Source organism: Castor canadensis, chromosome 5 (genome assembly GCF_047511655.1).
Source record: "Castor canadensis chromosome 5, mCasCan1.hap1v2, whole genome shotgun sequence".
In the NCBI taxonomy this organism is placed as follows: Eukaryota; Metazoa; Chordata; class Mammalia; order Rodentia; family Castoridae; genus Castor; species Castor canadensis.
In genome coordinates, this window is record NC_133390.1 from 169039400 (window position 1) to 169063334 (window position 23935).

General features: G+C 49.9%; 1 protein-coding gene across 1 annotated transcript in view; it reads left to right on the top strand.

The window, feature by feature from the left end:
* Eya2 (EYA transcriptional coactivator and phosphatase 2) overlaps positions 1 to 23935 on the top strand; it is a 181151-nt gene that overhangs the window by 67786 nt on the left and 89430 nt on the right. The window contains exons 3-5 of the mRNA XM_020163953.2: positions 8629 to 8674; positions 11956 to 12098; positions 19509 to 19625. Of these exons, the coding sequence (XP_020019542.2) occupies positions 8629 to 8674; positions 11956 to 12098; positions 19509 to 19625 (306 nt within the window). The remainder of the gene's footprint in view (positions 1 to 8628; positions 8675 to 11955; positions 12099 to 19508; positions 19626 to 23935) is intronic.

Genomic DNA, 23935 nt, shown 5'->3' on the forward strand with positions numbered 1-23935 from the left:
AGATGCCTGTGTCTCAGACACAGAGGGCACAGCGGAGGGCTTGGGCTACTGACAATTTGTTCAGCCTTTCTGAGCCTCAGTTTTCTCCACCCATCAAGTAGGGCTGAATAACGAGACCCACCCCATAGGGTGCTTACGGCAAGGATAAAATGGGGGGATGCTGTGTGGGGTGCCTACCCCATTTTGGGGACATGGGGGATGATTAAATGGACTCGGTTGACATCCTCCTCTGAATCAGATAACCACAGAGAGTTCAAAACCGGACTTACAAACTACCAGCCCCCGGCCAGGGAGTCTGGACTCTCATGCCTTTCGTTTTAGGTAAAAGTGATGAACCTGTAAAGCTTGGGTGGTTCACATAAAATCCCAGACTTCTGGTTTCTTTTGAAATGTGAGCACTTCTGCCATACTGGGCCCACCTTCCTGCCTGGCTGCCACAGGGTGGGGTGAGGGGTGAGGCTGTCTCTTAGGGGCGGCCCTGCCATTCCCTTTCACCCATGACATTGGTGAGCAGGCTCTGTCCCAAACAATATAGATCTGGATTCACTTCCTCTCCTGCTCCATCACCGTTGGGGAAAACAGTCGGCACTTGCTCTAAGCCAGGTGTTTATAGAGTAACTCACTTAATCCCTGCAACTCTGAAAAGTGGATACTGTGCTTAGCTCAATTGCACAGAGAAAACTGAGGCACAGATACGTTGGAAGACTGTTGAAATGGCGCAGATAATCAGTAACTAAAATTTAAACCTGGGTGGTCTCACTCCAAAATCTGCTATCCTAGCCAATACCCGAACTCCTTCTCATTCAATTTTTACCCCCTGGTTGAGCTGTGAGCCCATTTTGCAGATGTGGGAACTGCAGTTTGGGGGTCTGAAGTAGCCAGCTTAAAACCATCCAGGAATCAAGCTGAAGCACCTTGGCTCTGATTTCTGCTTGGCAACTAGTTCTCGTTTCCCTGTCTGCCAAGCACTAAGAGTCTGCAGGCCCAAGATGTTTGGTTCATGCACAGTGGCAGGACCCCACAGACACTCTTCCTGTCTGGGACTTGGAGTTGGCAGCGCCCTACCACTGCCCTGGTGCAAACTGGCCACCAGGGCAAGTCGGCCTTAGAGTATGAATCACGCAGTGTTTGATGCCCCTGCTCCATGGGGGTGTTGGAGATGTGGTAGAGAACTGAGTCCACCACTGCCCGCGTTCAGGAGCTCTGCCTCCTGCCGTCACTCTTCTCCTAGGACACTTTCTGCCTCTCTCCACAGTCATTACACATCACAATCTATAGGCTTGGAGTCATGGTGCATCCCAGCCACTGCTCGATCATTGTGTGAACCTGGGCCAATCCCTGCCCCTCTCAGAGCCTCAGTCTCTCTTCTAGCTAAAGCAGATTTTCCTTGCTGCGCATTTTGTCCAGCAGGTAGTTCCCCAATGCCTGCTGTGGGCCAGGCCCTAGGAAGGAAGATAGTGGGGACAGATAGGCCCTGCTCCCAGAGCAGGTACAAAATCTTTAGGCAGGTGGGAATTTCAGGTAGTGGGGATCTCTATGGAGAGATAAAGCAGGAACATGGCTGGGAGTGACCTAGGTTAGAAATTGCTGTGACAGTACCTGGTAAAGCTTGACTTCTCCAGTCTCTAAGCCTGGCACTTAGAGACTGGAGAAGTCAACTGTGTGTCTCTGCCTCTTTAATGTGCCCAGGGATCAGCTGGGGACTCTGCAGCAGCTCAGATTCTGATCCAGCTGGGACTTCCAGGTGACCCAGCAGTATGAGTTCAGCAGCTGCTCCATGAGGGGCGAGGCTGGAGCCGGCTGCCCTCCGCTGTCCTGTGCGTCAGAACACCTGGGAGGGTTGGTCAGCACAGAAGCCCAGGCCATCCCAGACCTTCTGACTTTGAAAAGGTGTGGGCTGGGGCTGAAGAAGGTAAAATGCTTCCCTCAGCTTCTAGGCAGTGTCCCAGGGACCACACTTTGAGAACCACGCTCCAGCACTGATTTTCAAACTCGGCTGTGTGTTGGAACCCTCCAGGAAGTGGCTTGCTGCTTGCTTGTTTGTGGTAATATCTGGGTCCCTCCCCCAGAGAGTCGGTTTGATTGATCAGGTGGGGCTCAGGCATCTGGGTTTTTTAAAAACCACTTACTGCAGACAATCTTGGTGCACCAAGATTGAGAGCCACTGTTGTAGATGCTCCTTTCCTTTAGGACAAAGATCGCGTCTTGTTTCTTCCTATGCATTTAAATTCTTGTTCCTGGGCTGGGGGGCGTGGCTCAAGTGGCAGAGCACCTGCCTAGCAAGGGTAAGACCCTGAGTTCAAACCCTAGTACACCAATAATTAAACAGATAAATAACAAATAAATTCCTGTTCCTATTACAGTCAATACTGGTGTCAGATCAATACTGGCCTGTGCCTCAATTTTCACTTCTGTTGAGCACAGATAATAATTTCGTCATCAGTTTTTACAGGAATATAAGCAATAATGCTTACACAGCCCTAGGAACCAGGAAACGTGGCCTGTCCTTTGTTTTTTCCTATTGAAGGGACAATTGAGTTTGAATTGCATCCTGCCTTCTGGAAGGACAGGGGAAAGTCATGGACACTAAGAAAGCAAGCTGAGCGAAAGATTTCTCTTTCAAAGCACAGGTGCCTTTCTCCAAGGCCCTGTCGTAATCTCATTAAGCATTTCAGGGGAGGGAGGCCACTGCAGGGAACAAGCTGGGCTTGGCTTCCCTCACTTCCTGCCCCACCTCTGCCCCAGACATGAGGAGGCAGATTTCTCAAGTTCATTCTCGCTGGTTCCAGCCTCAGGCTGGCAGGCTTGATGGTTTCACCCAAGCCAGGTTGAGCTGCTCAGAGCGTTGCCTGGGTCCTGGCCTGGAGAATCACTGATCGATTCCCCACCCACTTTTCTGAGCCCCACAGTGGCTTCCAAGGGGCCTTTGCACCCAGAGCAACCTTCACCTGCAGGCCACGGAGCACGCAGTGTGTGAGGAGTGCTGCAGTGCCCGGGGAACTGCAGACCCCTCTGTAAGAGCAGGGATGCTGCCTACTGTGAATTTCACCTCACCCTCCATGGGTACAGAGGGTCCGCCTACAGCCATGTCTCACGGCACGTCACATGCCATTCTCCATCTCCTGCCCTGTGTTCAAACCACCTGTGCTGCCCTCACTTGCTAGTTTTTCTTTACAATTTATTTAATGACTTTAACTAGCTCCAGATAACTTGGATCATCTTATGATTCTAATATATATTGGAATAAATTTGCGATGGTCTCAATGGAAGAGCATGTATTTACAACCCCTGCCCCATCGTCACACTTTGGGACGTGCTGCCCACTCCTTTCTGTTCTCAGCAACACCACCACGAGACACAAGTGACTATTCAGTCACACACCACTCCAAGAAAGAGGACTCCAAGTACAGTCATCCTGGGCTGCCATCCATGGTAGGGAAGAATTTAAAAGGCTGCTCAAGGAAGATGAGCCTATATCACTGGGACGCCTGGGGATCCAATTATGCTACATGACAGCAGTGGCTGTTTCAGAATCATTACCTTAAGTCCTCCCAGTGAGAAGGGATGGACGGGTGGACATTCCAGTGGGCTCAGGGTTGGATGAAGTAGCCTGAGCAAGGGGCCCAGGACAGTGGGGAGCTAAGAATAGGGTGGGGGGGTAGTTACCATTTGTAGGGCTCCACCTTCTCTGGAGGGAAGAGCTGTTGTCCAGTTTTCAGGTGAAGAAACTAAGACACAGAGAGAGGTGTGACCACTTAAACCTACCTCCCTTCTTTGGAAAGAACTTTAAATTAATAAATGATGAGATTTGGGTTGTAGTCATCCCACAGTAGGTGCAAGACAAACACTGGCCAAATGCACACATGGATGACAAACCGGGGTGTGTAAGTGACACAGTCACTAACACCTAAGTGTGCCCTCACACACAGACTCCAGCTGAGACTCCCTGTATTAAAATTAGGTCTTCGCTTTGCTCATTTGCATAGGTTGAGCATCCCTACCGGAAATCCAAAATCTGAAACGTTTTCAGACCAACACAATACCCAAGCAGAAAATTCTATACAATGAAACTTGGCTTCATACACAAATTATTAAATATAAGAAATAAAATTACTTCTGGCTGTGTGGATGAGGCATCTATGAGACATACGTGGATTTCCTGTTTAGATTGGAGTTCCATCCTGCTGTAATTTTGGATGTTGAATGTCCCCCAAAGGCCTCCATATTAAAGGCTTGATTCCCATGGTGACACAAGTGCATGAAGCCAGGGACCTTTAGGAGGTGAGGCCTGGTGGGACGTCCTTAGGTCTCTGGGAGCTTCCCTCTACAGGGATTGTAGGGCCCCAGCCTCTTCTTTCTTTTTGATTCCCGGCTCTTGGGCTGAGAAGTTTCCTCTACCATGTTTTCCTGTCATGCTGTGCCACCCTTGTCAGAGGTCCAAACAATGAGGGGCCCATCTTGAACTGGAATCTCCAGAACTGTGAACCAAAATTAAGTTTTTCTCTTTATAAGTTAATTTCATCAAGTATTTCATTATAGAGATGGAAAACTGACTAGTACACATTCCCCCAACATATCTCTTTTTAGTAGCTATATGCAAATACTCCCAAATCTGCCAGATGGTGGCTCACACCTGTAATCCCAGCTACTCAGGAGGCAGAGGTAGGAGGATCGTGGTCCAAGCCAGTCTGGGCAAAAGTGTGATAGCCTATCCAAAAAAACAAACCAAAAGCAAAAGGACTCAGGGGGTGGCTCCAGCAGTAGTGTATCTATGTAGCAAGCTTGAGGCCCTGAGTTTAATCCCCAGTTGCCCAAAAAAAAAAAAAAAAAAATCCAAGATATGAAAAAACATCCCAAATGCAAAACACTTCCAGTCCCAAGCATTTCAGACAAGAGATACTCAAGCTGTGTTACTATGCTTTTGAGTTTGTGACCTCCAGAAGGCAGATTTATTTTCATGAACCCAGACTTGTGCAAACTCTTAGAACTTATTGCAGCCTGTGTCACCTGGGAGCATCCACGGCTGCAGACATTGAGTGTCACTGTGGAAAGGTCCCCAGGGGAAGGATGGCACATCTGGGTGCACTGGGCCACACCACCTGCTTTCTTCCTTTGTGCCTCATTGTAATCGTAATTAAGTTCCATTCATTTGGTTATGGTCATACCCAGTAGATAGCAGCTCCCCCCAGGGCCGAGGCCTGGCTGCCTTTGCTGGCTCTGCAACCCAGTTCCAAGCACCTGTGTGGCACATGGAGGGCCATGAATGAATAAATGACTGAGCTGGCTCCAGAGGTCCTGCCATCTGCCAAGTTCATCCCTCTCCCCTTACCCCTAGAAGGCTGGAGGTGGGGCTTAGAGTTTGCCATTCAGAGGACAGTGGAGCAGCTCTCTGTCCTCCCCACCTAGGAGCAAGCTGTCATTTCAGGTGTCACACACACACACACACACACACACCCCTCTGGAGAAGTTTAGAGTAAACAGGTCTGACTGCGTTGGGAGCCAGGTTCACCTCTGGCAAAGGGGCCTTGTGGCCTGCATGCTGTATTGTGATGTCATTGTGACAAGTTCAATGGCCTCTACAAGGCTCATCTCCATCTGCCATTCACCAGATCCTACCGACTTCAAAGGGAGCTGCCACTGAGCAGTGTTTCTGTGCTGAGGCTCAGCTGGAGAGTGGCAGCAAAGGGACCTCATCTCTGTCCTTTGTGCTGGCCCATATTTAAGATGGGGGACCTGGAAGTTGTATGACCATAAGCATTGCTCATCTCCTTCCCCTGGCCTGGGTCTCATGAAGGGACTCATGACTGCCACCTCTCTGCCCCCTGGCAAGCTGTGCAACGATGGCCATGACACCATCCATGGCTCTGTCCCTACCCTGTTCAGTGCACTGCGAGGTCATTGCTGAGGTAAATGGGAAACTGGGGCCTGGCCTCCTGGGTCTGCACCTCTGTGCTTGTCTGGGCCTTGAAGAGATGTTGAGTCTGATGACATTAAGAAAGTGGTGAAGGTCATTGAAAGACATCCTGGCCCCACAGAGGGCCAGTTCATTTCAGCAGCCATTACAGAGATGCCACTTCTCCACCTGCCACCCTGGGGCTGGCATCATCCACAACGACCACTGTATACAGTGATGGCAGATTGCTAAGACAAAGGCATCTTTGTCCTAAATGACCACCAAAGACATATCCCTGGAACAGCCATCGCATGGAGAAGAGAGAGGTGCCGGCTGCGTCCCACTCCTGGGCAGTCCTGGCCCGGCTCTCATGCCCAACACTGAGGCTGTCCAACCTTGACAGAGCCCCATCTAGGACCCTGAAGGAGGGAAGGGGCTTAGAGAGCCGCTCAGCACATCTAACAATGGAGGCTGCCCCCTCCTGACCAGGGAGAATGGGAGGCAGAAAGGGAGGGAGAGGGGAAAGGCAGGAGAAAGGAGGCCACCCATTCGTAACTCGTCTCAGTTCCCCCAGAGTCTCAGGATGAAGGATCAAAGGAGATGCAGCCTATTTTTGTAAACTCGCACCCTCTGCCAGAGGAAGATCTTTACCCGCCATCTTCCTGGTGTTTGTGGGGGAGGGGTGCGTTACAGGTGCACACAGCCACATGGGGAAGGCAGGTGGCTTCACAATTCAGAGGAATCGGTGGAGGTGACAAAGGGAGGGAGGCCAGGCAAACATGCAAATCCCACCTCGGAGATTTGCTCCAAGTGGATGGAATGCCAGGTTAACGTGAGCCCATAGGAATCTTGTTCCTGTACATTCAGATTTTATGAATATTTGCATATTTATTAATAAAATGTTTAAAATGTTTAATTCAGTAAGTTATGTCTTGCTAAACACTCTCGAGTCGTGAGCTTTCACCAATAATGAGACTGTAGCTGCTTCAGAATGAGACGGTTTGTTCTCCGTCCTGGGGGAGGTAGAAGAAGGGGGAATGTGTGGCCTTGCCCACAGTGCAGGCCTGCAAAATCAGGGGACACCTGCTGGGTACCAGGCTTTCCTTGACATTGAACCACTGCTGTTCTAACCTTTTGTTTTTTTTTTTAATGTGGTATGTGAGAAATACATAACTACATACACCACCAGTCAATTCAGATACAGCACGTCTTGCCTTCTCAACAATCCCTTCTGACTATGTGTGCTGACATTTCTCTAGGTTTGAACTCCAACTCATGAACTTTAAGGCCACTCCACCCCCACCCCTACTCTCACCCCAGAGGGAAGGGGCCTTGGTTCCAAGTGTGCACTGTGGACTTGCTCACCCCGTGGGTTCAAGGCTAAGCACTCAGCGTTTGGAGCCCCAGCTTCTCTGTGTGTGCCTGCCTGGTGGCCCTGTGGCGAGGACTAAGATCACATGGCTAAGCCATTAGCATGGGGCCTGGCACATAATCAGCTCCTAACAGAATGCTCACTGCTTTGACACTGGTGACTGTCATCATGGCTGCAGTGCTCCAGGGATGGGCCACCTGGGATCCGATCACAGATCTACACCTTACAGCTAGTGTGACCCTGGGCAAGTTACTTAAACTCTCGGGGGCTCCAGCTCTTCATCTGGAGTCGTGAATAGTGTCCCCCTCATAGGGTGATTGCTAGGATAAAATAATTAACTCAAGTAAAGGATTTGGAGCGTCATTTAATCTTCATGCATGCTTGTGAGAGCGGTGACTTTGTTCCATTGCACAGAGAAACTGAGGCCGGAGATCTGTGTGACCTGCTGTTCTCAGCATTCAGCAGGGGTGGAGTTGGAGGTGTGAGTTGGTCCACTGAGTCTCCAGCTCAGAGCAAGGGTCCCCCAGCCACTGCTCTGCATTTAAGGAGCGTGAGTTGGCAGGTGGTGCCCGCTGTCCCCACCCGTGGGCACATCATGTAGAGTTTGTCACTCTGCAGTGAGGACATTGAGTGACATTGTTAAAGACAATGCAGCACAAAAATATCCCCCATCTGAAAATTACCATTACCCTCTGGCTAATATCTCTCTCTCCCAGCCTAATTTCATCACTTCTTGTCATATCCTGAGTGTTGTCTGTCATGACGGTTTGCTGCTATGTGTCCCGTGGTGTGGCTTAAGGCACCTGTGCCAGGAGCTCAGATGATCCAAGAAATGTGGGCCAGCCCTATGAGTGCGGATGACCTGGGGAGGGAGGCCCAGCAAGGTGTTGCCATCAGGAGAAGGGAAGTGACATCAGAGGAGCAGAGCCAGCCAACATTTGCCTTGTGGGGTTCTTGGGGCTGCTGCTGGGGCAGGAAAGGAAGTAGTTCTGCTCAGAGGAAGAAATGGCCCTGACCTGGGCCAGGTCTCAGGTGTGCTGCTGTCTAGTTACGTGACCTGGCTCAGGCAAGTTCTTCCTGTCTCTTCAGCCTCAGTTTCTCCATCTGTACAAAGCATGGGGGCAGGAATTCTACTCTGATGTGTCCAGATGCCTGTTGATTCTTTGTGTGCCCCAAGAAAGGGTCCTGAGCCCCTGTGTGAGGAGAGCGGGTCAGTGCCACCTCAGAGGAGCTTTGATGGCTGGGAAAGTCCCCGCAGCACTTCTCCAAGCCTCTCCCTGTCTGAACCACTGTCTGAAGGCACAACTTCAGCAGAAGGCCATTTCAGTAGATAAACCCTGCCTGTGTTTCTTTTCCCCTCCAGGCACCTCTGAACCCAGCCCTCTGAGTGTGGCCCAGCTCTTTGCAAGGTGAGTACCTGAGTCTGACCCTGGCTCCAGAGCCGGCTCCCCAACAGGAGGCTTAGCAAGTGACTCTACCTGGTCCTCAGGCCCAGACTGGCTGAAACACCTACTTTCCAAAATGGGGAAAAGTGAACCCTATGTGTGCTTGTGGGTGTGTGTGTGTGTGTGTGTGTGTGTGTGTGTAGCCTTCTGGTTTGAAAATACCAAAAAACGAATTCAAATTAAGATTAAAAATAATAACTACACTGCTTAAAGAAATTATTCCCATGGGTCTGTGGATTGAGTAGCCCCTGGCCACCATCTTTTGCCTCTGTGTTTCTCCATCTGGGAAAGAGGGACAGTTAAGTGGCCTGTCCCAAGAAATAAGCAAAAACATGTGAGAGAGGGCGTAAGACCCTGCTCTGAGAGTAGTGGCTGCTGTTGCATGTCTTCTTCTCTTTCTTCACTTTTCTATATTTTCCTTCCTTTTCCCCGCACAGACTTGATCTCATTTCTTCCCTCCCCTCCTCCTTCCCCGCCTTTCCTTTCCTCCTTCCTTCTTTCTTCCTTCTTTTCCCTCTCCCTTCTCTCCATCCCTTTCTCTTCCTCCCTTCCATTTTTTCCCATCTCTGCTTTCTGTCTCTTCCTCCCTTCTTCCATCTTTTCTTCCTGCTCCAACATTCACTGCATAGTCCTGGTTATCAAATCCGGTACTGAACCTGGGACAGAGATGGTGGAGGAGACCTGGCCCTGCCCCTGGAGGGCTTCCAGTCCAGTGGGATGCTGAGAGTGATTCAGAACCCCACCTGGTGGTATCATTGCCCCACCACAAGGACACATGGGGCAGCAGGAGCCCAGTGATGGCCAGAGCACCTGGGCCCTTTGAGTGTCACCCTTGGGAGCTGCCAGTCAGAGCCCACCACTGTGTACAGAGCTTTGGGTTCGGCCTGGCTGGTGGCCAGTGTCCCCTTAGACCACATGGTATTGTCCTTGGCATCGGGAAGTCTTCCTTTCTCCCCAGCCTGGTGGAGACATTCGCTCAGTCTGCTTTCCCATCTAGAAGAGCTTTTGGGGTAGTGATAGCAACTGAGGATTGTGACATCTCCCTGCTTTTTTTAGGGCCTCAGGGTTAGAGAGCACTGCTGTTCTTTCTCTGGGCGTCAACGCTAGCCCCGGTTCCATCCTGGCTTTGATGGGAAGTAGTTAATTACCTCAGATTCCCACCTCTGCTTCTCTTCTAAGGAGGGGTGTGACTTGGAGCCTTTTCAACTAGGTCTTCTGGTCAGCCCTAACCCGCTGACCCACCTACCACCATAGCTGCGGACGATCTGTCCAGAGCCAGGATGCTGACTGATGAAACGCCTTCCAGGACTGGATCTGGCATCTTAAGCTCAAATGAGTTTCTTAAGCATTCGGAACAAGTTTCTCCAAAAGATTCATTTAATTCAGTAGTAATGTCAGAAAGAAAGCAGGGCATGAGGACACCTGTTGATAATGACATCAGCTTTGTGATCATCGAACACCTGCCACAAACCTTCAGATGTAGGAGAGCCAAAGTGACTTTGTGTCTGGATGAAACATCTGGAATCGAACAGGTTTTAACTGAAGTCATGTAATGGAACCAGGCATGAATTTGGGCTCCCATCACATTTATGGCACACACACGCCATTAGACATAAATGTCAGGTTGTCCCCACTGTGGTGTCTAGAGAGAGCCAGGGAGTGGAGGGCATGGCCGCTAGAGGCAGGGTTCAGTCTATGCCAGATGTGTGCTTTTGGCATGTTATTCAGTGTCTCTCGGTCTCTGTGTTCTTATCTGAAGATGGAAATATGAATATTAACGGTCTGTACAGCTCATCGGAGTTGGAGAATTCAGTGAGCCAGTCCACATAAAGTCATAATTTGGACAGTGCCTGCAGAATTGTTGGCTGTTTTTATCACTAAGTGAAGTGGCACAGAAAGGACTGCTGCAGACAGAGGGTGACACTCAGTCTAGAGGTGGTCACAACTCAAATCCAGCTGAGCGCACACAGACCCAAGCTGGCTGAAACACCTACTTTCCAAGAGGGGAAAAATAAAGCCCGTGTGTGATGTGTGCACATGTGTGTGTGCACATGGGTGTGCATGCATGTGTGTGAATGTGTGTGTGTGTGCAACCTTCTGGTTTTAAGATCTCAGCAGAAAAATCAAATTAAGGGAAAAAATAGCTACACTGATCAAAGAAATTGTATCTGTGGGTACGTGGACTGAGAGGCCCTGCCACCATCTTTCACCTTTGGGTTTGAGCCACTCTCCGTGACAGAATATTACTGTGGGGGCTGGGTGAACCCTGGTTCTGTGTGGGAGAAGCGGCAAAGCTTCGGGGTTCTAAGCGTTCTAGACTGACTCTTCCCACTGGTGACCTCAGGCCTCTGAGCTTTGGTCTCTCACCTCTAAAATGAGAAGTATAAGAGCTCCCACTCAAAGAGTTGCTGAGACACCTGAGAAGACATACTGTTCATCCCAGGTCAGTGCAACCCGATCCCCAAGCCGTGGTAAGAATACAGACTGGTGGCGGCCACTGAGTTACAAATGTCTCAGGGACATGGCTTTTAATAGCCTGGTCCTTTGAGCAACCTGTTACTCATCACGGACCTCAGTATCCATTCGTGAGTTTCTTATGGGAAGTGGAAATGGACTGAGGATTTAAGGCCCCAGGGCCCAGTCTGATTGGATGACCTTGCATCAGGTGCCCACCCATTGGCTAAGAGCAGGATGTCTCGACCAACAGCCCTGTTAAATGTGGAGTGTCGTATGAGGATGGATAGTCAGAGTGTGACGGGCTCTGCTGCAGTAACAACCAAGCCCTGAAGTCTCCCAGCTTCCTACAACCGGGGCTCTTCGTTTCTCACACATAGTGCAATATTGGCAGGTGGCTGTCCTCCACAGGCTGACTTGGGGATCCAGGCTTTGCCACTGCAGACTTGCCTCCCACCGTTACTACCAAAATCAGGAAGGACAGGAGGGTTACAGGGGATGCTTTTGTTGACCACGCCTGAGTGTGGTTTACAACACATCTGCTCTCATTCTGTCTGGTGGAGCCCCACCTCACGGTCACATTTAAATGCAAGAGAGACAGGAGGTGCAATTTCCCTGGTTCCCAGGAAGGGGAAAATGAAACGGAACTTTATGAGCACAGAGGTGTCTCTGTTCTGGAAGGGGCAAATGCCCAAAGGAAAATGGTGGTGGTGATACCCAGATCTAGGGGAAGGGCTACTGGGCTGGATTGGGCTGGGCTGGGAGCCTTAACCTTCTTCCCTTCCACGCAGACCTTGCCCACACGTCCTCCCTAGCTGGCCCTCCCCAGCCATGGCAGCCTACGGCCAGACGCAGTACAGCGCAGGGATCCAGCAGGCACCCCCCTACGCCGCTTACCCACCTCCAGCACAAGCCTACGGGATCCCCTCTTACAGTGAGTACCAAACAAGCCCTGCTCTCCCCCTGGGGTCCCCAACGTCATGGTTGTCATTCTGCCATCTTGCTTCAGTTAAATGCAGAATGATGAATATAGCCAGATTAATTTTGGAGTGGTGATAAAGGAAAAGAAACACTAAATACAGGTCAAACTTTATAGACTATGTCAAGGCCTCTTTTGATTGCATGAATCAGAAACATAACCCAAGCTGGTTTAGGGAAAAGGGAAATTTAATGATACAAATACTGGCAGATCTGAGTTACAACTAACATCAGGTATGGCTGGATCCAGGGGCTCAAATGACATGAGGAATACAGCTCACTTCGTCTTCAGGTGCTTTATTGAGTGGGCTTTACTCCCATAGAATTTGATCCTGAGTAGCAGCAAAGACAGCATCTATAAACTTGACACCCTCTTGGGTCAGCAATCCCCATGTTCATCTTCCCATGAGAAGCCCATATTGGCCTTCACTGACCCAAACTGGTCATGTGACAATGCTTAGAGCAAGGTAAGGGGGTGGAGTTAGGGAACCATGGAGACTGAAGCCTGGGGATGAGGTGGGGGGTAGGGAGGTGGTTCTCAGAGGAAAACACAGTGGTGGTATCAGAGGAAGGAGAAATAGATGCTGGGAACACAAAAACCAGACTTATCGACTTTGCCTGCCAGCCTCTCACTGCTAAGAGCTGCAGACCGGGTGAAGCTGGTGTGTGTTCCCCTTCTTACCTGCCTCTGCCTCAGTCTTTATTCACCCAGTTCCCTCCCCTCTGAATCAATATATCCACCAGAGTTCTTTGGGAGTGAATGACAAAAAAACAACCTTAATCAGCTTAGGGAGAAAGGGATTTTCTCACTTACGTTACTGAAAATTTTTAGGGCACGGAGTTCAGGCAGGGTTGGATCCAGGCACTCAAGGAGTCGTCTAAGTCCTTCTCCATTTCCCTTCGTGTGGGCTTCAGTCTCCAGCAGGTTCTCCCACTGTGGTGGCAAAGACAGCCTAGCACTCCTAGGCTGCAAGTTCTCAAAACAGCTTCTCCTGTCCACGACTGCCACATAGTCCAGGGAGCTCCTCTGACTGGATTCCATGCTATCTCTAATGATGGAATATTCTGGATGGTCTCATGTCCACCCAGGGCTGAGGCTAGCCTCACCCAGAACAGCTGATCTAAAGTGAGGAAGGGTTGATCCAGAAAGCACAAGGGGCTGGTGGGCGCCCTGATGTCCAGTAGGGGAGGTAGAATTGGTGGGCTGCCCTCACTTCCTCCAGCCTTGGTCTCCTCAGCTGTACAAGCGATGGACCCGTCTCTCTCCCCAAACAGACAGTGTTGCTTCTGGGCAGAGACAGAATCTCTGCTTCTTTTCTTCCTCTTCTTCCTTCCCGCCTCTGCCCGGCTCGTGTGCTCATTCACTCACGGTTCATTCACTCATTCAGCATTGGGTTGCATCGTGAGCACACATAGTGTACACATTGAAGCAGAACAGTCTTCTCATGGCGCCTACTGTCTACAATGGAGGTGATGGATAATGTAGCTTTTGCAATTTTTTTTAGCCTCTTCAATACACTTTACATTTTTTAAATCAACTGCCAGTTTTGACGTGGCAAATCTGAAATCCATAATCGCACTGTCTTTAACAAACAGGTGACCGGGTAGCACTGAGCCCACACTGAGAGTACCTGGCTCTGGGAAGGCCTGTCCCCATTAACCCTGAGTCCCTTCCCAATCCGTGTCATTGCTTTTCATCACCTGTCATCCCAAGAAGACATTTGAGTTTGCATTCCCTGGCCTAGAGGGAGAAAAAAAAATTAAAAGTCTAAGTTTCTCTGAATTTCTAACTATGCTGTACAGTAATGAAGGAAGACAAGAGACTCCCCAGGGAAAGGACAGGGAAGACTTAGTCTAGCTCCAAGGCCAGGGATGGGCCTTTAAACAAACATGGGGCTGGGGTGACTCTGTGATAGAGTGCTAGCTTCCCTGGTGTGCCTAAGGCACGGGTTCCATTCTGGGCACCACAGTAAGCGAACAAATGAACAAACAAGCAAGCGTTGAGAGGAGAGGACTTGCTATCTAGCAAGCCCAGGATGGAAGCATCCAGAGGACAGCCGAGGACCGGCAGGAACTTGGTGGGTCCAGGGAGGCCAGTGGACAGAACATGAGGGAAATGAGTGACTAGGTGGGCAGAGCCTGGGAGGCCCCAGAAAGTTTTGGGATTTATTCCATGGGAGCCAAGAGCCATTGAGACCTCAGAAGCAGGGCCGGGGTACTACACTTCAGGAATTCAAAGATGTCTCCAACTGCTGCAGGGAAGTTGACTTAAACTTGGAAGCCTGGCAAGGCCTCGAGCAGGGTGCTGGAGGCCGGGGTAAGGCCATGAGCTGCCAACAGCAGAAGGCGCCAAGAGCTATTCCAGAGGGAGGGGTGACAGGTTCTGTCGGCACATCAGGTCAGGTATTGACAACAGTCGCCATGGTTGACTTCCCCTCATAGCTCTGCTCTGTGTCTTTAATTCCTTTAATCCCTACCACCCCCCTGCAAGGAAGGTCACATCACTATCCAACTTGAGGCTCAGAGAGGGTAAACATCTCACCCAAGGTCACCCAGCTGGCTGATGGTAGAGGTGGAATTCAGCTCTGGCGGCTGAGCCCCCAGCTGCTGATCCCCACTGCCTCATAAGTCCCGGTGGGTTACCTATGACAGACCTGGGCCAAGAGGTGTGGGTCCTCTGTTTAACAGTCCCTCCCTCCTGTGCTGGATGTGACACACAATCACGTGTACATTACCCTGCTGGGCTGACAGCCCAGAACGATGCAGCCATACTATTTTCACATAAAAGAGAAAACTAGCCCTGTTCCCAGACGAAACAGCATCGGATGGAAATTAATGTGGTCTGAAGATATCTCACTGACTCAGTTACTGTAGGCGATCCAGGGTGGTGGTAAGATCTCAGGGCCTGGAGTTCGGCTGCCTGTCTTCATATCCCACCCCTGCCCGGTGCCAGTCCTGAGGCCCTGGGCTAGTGACCTCACCAACCTGACCTCAGTTTCCTCATTCATCTGATGGAAGTAATACCAAATCTTTCTCCCCATGGTGGTTGTGAGGATTGAAGAAAAATCACTATCAGAAATTGTCTAACCTTCTCTCCCATTTTGTGGATTGGATGCTTTCTATCGCAACTATTCAGCTGGGCCATGAAAGCACAAAAGCAGCCAGACACTGTGTGTACTAAAATGTGTCTGTGTTCCAATAAAACTTTATTGACACAAACAGTCAGGGGGCCAGATTTGGCCCCTGGGCCCTGATCTATATAATTGGGCTTAGGTCACCAGGCCCAGCCCACAGGAAGTGCTCAGTAGTGGCAGCTGGATCAGTAGAGGCCAGCTGCCACACAGACCGAGAATGTCCATGTCACAGAATAATGACAGGCGGGGCTGGGAAGCTGTGTCCCCTTGCCTATGCCTGTGCCCAAGCAGGCAGTGTGTGCTCTTCATCCGAATGGTGGAGCCCTGCTGAATCTTGTTGGGAAATGTCTTTCATTGCTCCTTAGCAAACAGCAGTATGGTTAAATAGCTGGGGGGGGGGGGGTAGGGGGGATGGTGCAACCGAGCAAACTGGAGACAAGGGCCTTGGGAGTACTGAGTATTTCTTTACCATGCAACATTTGAGACATCGAGAAAAGCCTAAGGAGTGATGCCACCAATGCCCCGAGTGACCATGCAACGTAAAAAGATTTCTCAGAGACACTTGCACCAGAATCAGAGGTTTACCAGTGCCTGCAGGAATAGAACTAAAGACCAGAGAGTAAGTGCTCCTGACTTTGCAGGCCATACCATCCCTGTCACAGCCACCCAACTGCCATCGTAGTGTGAAAGGACCCTAGACGGTGCTCCCGTGAGCGGCTGTGTCTGTGTGTCACTAAATCTGTGTTTACAAAAACGCGGCAGGTCACATTGACCCTGGGGCTCTAGCCTGCTGACCCGGGATGCAGAGTATGTTACAAGTTTTGAACTTGGCAGTGTACATTGTACCTCTTGCAACTTGCCGTTTCCTCCCAACTTTATGCAGTAAGTTTGTCCGTGCCAGCTGTAGTCACTCTTTGATTTGTTCATTCATTCACTCATTTCTTCTCGCTGCGGTGTCATGTTCCACTTTTCCTTCCACACACCGTTTCTCCATTCTCCTTTGGACAACCATGTAGGACTGGGGGCTTCGCTTGTCCCCCTCACACAGGATGCTCAGTCCACGTCTTTGTATGTTCCTCACGTGCAGAACCTAAGCATGGACGTTCTGGGCCATGGGGCACAGTGGAGCGTGGCCAATGTCTGTGCAGTTAGAGGTCACCCAACACCCAGTGGCTTCAACAACCACTCTTTCTTGATGCTAGGGTTGGCAGGTGGACCTTCGGCTGGTGGCTGTCTCTCAGGCTCTCTTGAGCAGGTCCTCAAGACCACTCCCTCTCAGCAGGGCCTTGCAGCTTGGCCGCTTACATCCGATGGCCCTGGGCTACAAAGCCTCCCGGTGCCTGCTGTCCAGTGCTCACACCCCCTGCAGCCCCTCTGCCAGTCCGTGCCAGGCCCAGGCCAACCTGGGTTCCAGGGCTGTGCGAAGAAACTTCACCTTGGTGGAAGGACCACAATGCACTGCAGCCATGGCTTTCAATCTGCCCCACACATCAGAGTTCTTTCCCACTTTTCCTTTTTCTTTTTATTTATTTAGGTTTTTTGGTGATATTAAGATGTAAACTAAGGGCCTCAGGCTTGCCAGGCAGTTGTTCTACCATTTGAGCCACGGCCCCAGCTCTTTTTGCTTTAGTTGTTTTTCAGATAGGATCTCACTTTTACCTGAGGCTGGCCTCGGATCATGATCCTCCTACCTCTGCCTCAGAAGCGGCTGGGATTACAGATACGCACCACCATGCCCAGTTAGTTCTTTGAGGTAGTGTCTTGCTAACTCTTTTGCCCAGGTTGGCCTAAATCTCAATTCTTTTATCTGCCTCCAAAGTAGCTGAGATTACAGATGTACACAACCCACATCCAGCTCTTTTCTTTTTATTAACATCTACTAACCGTAAATGTTAAAGAGATCCCTGTGTGATATTTTATCACATGCGTATGGTGGGCACAGATCAAATCCATCCTCCCTTTGTTCACTCTGCAGCCTCTGGTAATCACGGCTCTGCATTCAGGTTGTCTTTTTTTAGCCTTCTCTCACGTCTGAGAGAACACTCAGCACTCCTCTTTCTGTGTCTGGCTTCACTTCCTGGCCCCCAGTTCCACCTACTTTGCTGCAAATGACAGGGTTTCATTCTTCTTCATGGCTGCATAATGCTCCACTGCAGTTTGTGGCTGAACTCCATTGCAGAGACCACATGTTCTGAATCCATTCATTGTTTGATGGCACCCAGGCTGATTCTGTATCTCAGCCACGTGGATTTCTTAGTGAAGCCCAAACAAAAGTAATGGTAGAAGGAGAACCGGGAACCAGGAACGGGCAGTGCCCTGAGCACGCATGAGCTCGCCCGTCCACCTCGAAACTCTCAGCATGTGCCTGTGCCACCAGGAGGAACACGTGAGGTCCGAGCTTTTCTTCCGCTCATTCCTGGGGTGGGGGTCAAAGGCCCAACTCCCTTTCCTTTGCTTCCCCTTGGCCTGACCCATGAGGCCCAACCGAGGCCCCAAGGATTGGTGCGGGGCGTGGGGAAGCAGGCACGCTCATTGTCTGGAACACTGTTTAGTGCGCCCGTGGAAATGGGAGAGGCCCTTGCCCTTGGACGGCTGGAATTTACCCAGAAGACACACTAAGCTGCAACAAGCACACATGCTGTGCGCGCACAGGTGTACCCGTGTCTCATGCACATGCGTCTTTATGCGCAGGAAATACTACAGACAGCTACAAACACAAAATCAGGAGGGCCCGCGTAACTGATGGAGCGATGGCCATTGTCACATATTGTGAAGTAATGAAAGAACAAAGGAAGTTGTAAAATAGTGGTTATGGAACACTCCCATTTGCACTTTTGAAAGCATGACTATATTCTGCACACGTGTTATGAGATATCCGTGTCTGTGCGTGCACAGATGCTGGTAACAGTGGATACAGAAAGGAGAGCAGGGGCTTGGGTCAGGAATGGGGAGAAATGTTTTTCTTTATACCTTTGAATTTTCTGCAGTGCATTTATTGCATTTAAAAAAATTATTATTTGGCAGTTGTGGAGTTTGAACTCAGGGCCTTGCATTTGCTAAGCAGGTGCTCTAGCACTTGAGCTTCACTTCTAGCCATTTTTGCTTTAGTTATTTATTTTTCAAACGGGGTTTTGCATTTTTGCTAGGGCCAGCACTGGACCGTGATCCTCCTATTTAAGCCTCTCAAGTAGCTGGGATGACAGGCATGCACCACCACACCCTGCTTATTGGTTGAGATGGGGTCTTGATAACTTTTTACCTAGACAGCCTCAAACTGTGATCCTCCCAATCTCTGCCTCCTGATCTCTGGCTTCCAAGTAGCTGGAATTACAGGCATGAACCACAATGCTTGGTCCTTCATTTTTAATAAAAATAAAATGAATGAGCCACTAGGAAGGGACCATCCTCAACACCACCCTTACCCCAACTGGTGGCTTATGGAATTGGTACCTATGCTTTGGGTAAGGATGCCAGAGCAGATACAGATCCGTGATTGTGTCTGCATAAGCGGGTCCCCATGGGAGGAGCAGGGAGTGCATCTTACCATTAAGTGACATCATCTTTGCAAAGGAAGGAAGGTTGGTTTAACATTTTCAGCCCCAATTCTAATGGACACTTCATCCATCCATGGCACTGCTCAGTGGGTTTGGGGGACAGCAAACCCAGGCAACTATAAGCCAGGCAGGTCGAATGAGACTGGCTGCAGATACAAAATATGAGCCCTACTTGGCCTGCCTTTCCTGTCCCCCTTTTTTCATAGTGTCCTAGAATGTGAAAAATAATAATAAAAATAACAATTTAAATTTAAGTATTTTTTAAAGTCCAACTGCAATAAAAAATAGTATACTCTCTCAAGACTCAATGTCACAGAAAGTTTGGGACCAGTGAATGATCTGGGAGGGACAAACGGGGGTCCTACCAGGGCAGCCTGTCCTCACTTGGATCACAGACATGGCACTGCTGAACCTCTGGTCCATGGTTTCACTGTTGTGGACAGAGCCTAAGTTCACATTTTTTGGTGAAATCTCATGATTTTTTTTAAAAGCAATTAATTCAAATTTTGCTTAAAAATAACCTGGGCCAGGGTAAATGTGGGCTTACTTCAGCTCTCAGGCCACTCCTGGTGTGGAAACTGGTCACAGTGAGTGCCATCTCGCCTTGGTGGCTCTCCCGAGGGTGACAGAAAACATCCTAACCACATGTCCTTGGTGCTTCTCTTCCCTCCTTCCAAGGCATCAAGACAGAAGACAGCCTGAGCCACTCCCCCAGCCAGAGCGGGTTCCTCAGCTACGGCTCGAGTTTCAGCACCGCGCCCGCCGGACAGAGCCCGTACCCGTACCAGATGCACGGTCAGTGTGGCGCCGCCCTCCCCGCTGTGTGTCCCCTCACTCGTCCACTCACTCAGCAGATCTCCTGAGCACCTACTGTGTGCCCGACCCTGGCTCAAGCAGTGCCATCGTGAGGCTAGACAGGACAGGGGATCTCCCTCGGGGTGGTTCCACTGCTAATTTCAGAAGGAACCTGGTGTAATGAAGAAACTCAGTGCTGACTGCGGTGGTGAGCAGTGGAGGGGTCAGGGGACTTGGGACATGTGCCTTTAGAGCCAGTCTTTAAGAAAGGCTCTCTAAAGAGATGACAGTGGACAGAGACCCAAAGGGTAAGGGGGAGCCACCCAGGAGCAGCCCTCAGGGGAGAACACCGCAGACAGAGGAAACAGTGAATGTAGATGCTGTCTGGTGGGAAATGGCTTCTTGTATTTGAGGCACAGAACCGAGGTGGAACCAGAGAACTTGTAGGAGGGAACCTTGGGGACAGAGCAGGCCTCGGGGCTGTGGAAAGGAGCTAGCTTTGAAGTGTGATGGGACAAGCAAGTCGTCCAGTGTAGAGCCTCCTCAGAGGTGTGTGGGTGGTGGGAAAGGCACCCTTCCTTCCCCCAGGGAAATCCAAGAGGGAGGAAAGAGCTGCCCTGTCCTGCGTCTCCTGGGGAACTGCCCTGCTGGGTCCTCCTGTGTCTGCCTCCCCTCTCCCGCCCTCTGATGCCCCCAGGAGCACCTGGAGCTGACACAGAGAGCCAAGGGCCAGTGGCAGTCACTTTGGGAACCCCATCCTGGGGTCTTCCCCTCCAAACAAAAAATGGCCATCAAGGATCTAAAAAGTAAAACGCAAAAGGGAAAGTGTGCTGCAAGGCGGTGAACTCAGGAGGGACTGCAAAAAACATCCTATTGGATGATACTGTCATTTTGTGATTCTTATTTTAATTTTTGTTGAGGTCAGCTTGTGATCATAGGGCTGTGTATAGAGAAGGGGGTGGACATTCATGCCCAGCCCTGGGAAGAGCTTCCAGGCAAAGGCCTGTGTTCATTTCCTGATGATGACATCGGAGCCAGGGTGCCAGCCCTGTTGTGGGGACTCACCTGGCCTCCATGACACTCTTGTTGGCAATGGTGCCACTCCCGCTTTATGAAGGAAGAGAATGAGGTGTGGAAGGAATGATTGATTTACCCAGTGTCAGGACGAGGAGTTTAGATTTTACCGGTACAGTAGAAATGGGCCATATCCAGTCTCTTTGGGATGTGGTGGAAACCCAAACCCCCAGCTCATCCCAAACCCTGTGCCCTGAGCGGGCCATGCTGTCTTCCTGCTTCTGTCACTTCTGTCTCCCTGCTGGTGGCTTTTCTGAGTCCCACCAGAAGGAAAAAGCTGCTGAGATCAATCTCTAAGTGGAGAGTGAATTACAGCACCAATCCCACTAGTAAAGGCTTGTAAGAACATTGAACTTGACCTTGCATTTGGGTCCATCTCAAGCCAGCTTCTTTCCAACTCTTCAAATAGAAACTACACTTATTGACTAGGGGTTTGTAAGGCTGTAGAGAGTGCAGAGTTAACCCAGTGTCCCCCACTCTGACACATCTTCCTCCCCAGCTGTGTATTAAGTGACATAAGTTATGTAGTCTGACACCCCATTCGGTCATTCCCTCATTCGTTCCTTTTGTGTTATCAATTGAGCACCAGCTTTGCACCTGCTGTCTTTCTAGGAACTGGGGGCCCAGCAGTCAGAAAACACTACTTCTTCAGGAAGGGAAATGGACAATAGTCAATTAATAAGTAAACAGATAATTACAGCCTTTGTTGAGGCCGATGAAGGACAAAAGCAGGTGTGGTGATGGACAGGACCAGAGGACAGTGGGGACAATCATTAACCAGGTGGAGAGGGACCCAAGTAATGAAGATGAGGCAGCCATGTGAGGGTTGGAGACAGCAGTCCAGGCAAGGGGACTGCTGGTCCCGAGGCCGGATCCAGTTTCCAGAGTTCGAGGACCACAAAGGAGACATAGGCACGTGAAAGATAGATAGCACGTGGAAGATAGCACGTGGGGGCGATCCACAGCCCTCATTCAGCTTTTGCATGGCTGTTCTGTTTTGTTTTGTTTTTGAATCAGGTTTTCATTATAGAACCCAAGCTGCCTCAAACTCAAGATCCTCCTGCCTCCGTGAGTTCTTTTTTAAAAGTACATCCCAAAGTTTTTATAGCCAACAAGTATTTCTTATGGCTTGACATTTTTTATTTCCTTTTGACCTCTCCTGATTAAAAAAAAAATTGCTATTCACAAAGATTAAACACAAGAAAGAACACGCAGAGAGTGGGTTGTCAGAACTTGCTAGGAGTGAGGGAGTTAGGAACCATGGACCTGGCAGCGTGGGTCTGATCTGTGTCCCCCACAAAGCAGCAGGACTAGGGGAGGTGCGGGCACTGTGTGGTGCCTCAGTTTCCTCACCTGTGACCATGGCATGGCACAGGAGAGATGACCACATGGTGCTTGGGAGGGGGACTGATGGAAACAATTCACAGGCTCATCTGATGAGGTCCTCACAGGCTGGATCTTCATTATTCCTACTTTCCCTCTATAACGTGTTCGAAACCATTAAAAGCACCAACGCCGAAGTCACACTGAATCAGCATCCCAGTCCTGAAGTCCCAGCCATGTGACCTTGAGCTAAGTTACTCTCGGTTCCGCCATTTCCTGCCCTGGTACTAACGGGGGGACTAAGAGCACTGACCTCATAGGGAGTTGTGAGAACTAGGTGTGTTTGCAATGTATGTGAGGTACAAGCTGAGTGCTCCACGAATGTGGCCGGTCACCCAAATTTCAGGTCTGATGGTCTTTGTTCCTTCCAAGTTCACCTCTGACACCTGAGCCCTCAGTTCGAGTGAGTGGTGGTGTTAAGAAGAATGCCAGTTTGAGAGGATTGGGTCATCTGTGTTGTAGGGAACCCTAAGAACCCAGGGAAATTCCTCTTGGAGTGTTAAAACCCTGAGCTCAGACCCCGCCCCTATGCACCATTATCCATTCAGGATCAGCATGGAGAAGGGCTGGAGGATGTATAAGAAAATCAAAAGTTCTAGGAGGAGGGTTGGTAACCAGGGACCTCCCAGGCTGGTTTGCGTTGGCTTTATGAAATAAACCAGGCACCATGTGTCCTTTGGCACCCCCTGTGGCCTTTAAGGAAGACATTATCCCACTGAGGCTTCCAGAAGCTGTAATCTCGTTCTCATAGATCAGATGCTATGACTCACACTTTCTTACTTCACTTAGCTGTGCACTTTGGAGAACTGTCTAAGTAGGTGTGCAGAAAGAGCATCTTCATCATTTTTCATGGGTACATATTATTCCATAGCTCATGTGCTATAAATGATTTAACCAGCTCCTGGTTGGAGCCATTTAGCTTCTTTCCAGTTTTTTGCCATTACTGCCAATGTGCCTATGAAAAAACCCTACATGCATGGTCTTTATTTTTTGTACAAGTGCTGTCGAAGGGCTCATTTCTAGAAATGGTATGTTAGTTCAAGGGCAAGTCCACAGGGTTTTTGTTGTTGTTTGTTTGTTTTCCAATGCTAGGAATTGGACCCAGGGCTCTACCACTGAATTACATCCTCAGCCCTTTTTAGCTTGAGACAGGGTCTCACTAAGTCTCCCAGGCTGGCCTCAGACTTACCATCTTCCTGCCTCAGCCTCCTGAGTAGCTGGGATTACAGGCATCTGCCTCAGGCCTGGCTTGCAAGTCCTTGTTTAAACTTGGTAGATAATCCCCAAGTTACCCTCTGTGGGGTTCTACCTACAGTGTCTGAGAGTTCCTGTCTCCTCCAAAACAAACCAGCAGCCCAGGGTCATGTAACTGTTGAGGCCTTTGTCATTCTGCCTCATGAAAATCAGATGCAGTCAGCTCTGACCCTCATCTCATATTCTGGTGACATTGTTCATCTTTTTGGAGCCTTGACCAATTTGTATTTCCTTCTCTGTGAACTAGACTCAAGCTAATGTACAAAAGAAGAGCGATAAGGTCCTCGGCAAACCATGTGTAAAGGTGTTGTAAAGCCCCAGCCACCCAGGCAGCACACTTACGATGAACAGACCCATGATGGGGGGGGGTCACACGACCTGGAAAGTGACCTGTCACGTGAGGGACTCAGCATCTAAGTCACTGGGGAAAGAGGGCCCATTCAGTCACTGGTATTGGAACCACTGCCTATCCTGGGAGGAAAGAATCTATCCTTATTTCCATACACCAGAAAAAAAAATGGAGCAACAGTTTAAATGTCAAAAAGGAAAACCATAAAAGTACTAGAACAAGATTGAGCAAACATTTTATAAGTGGGAAA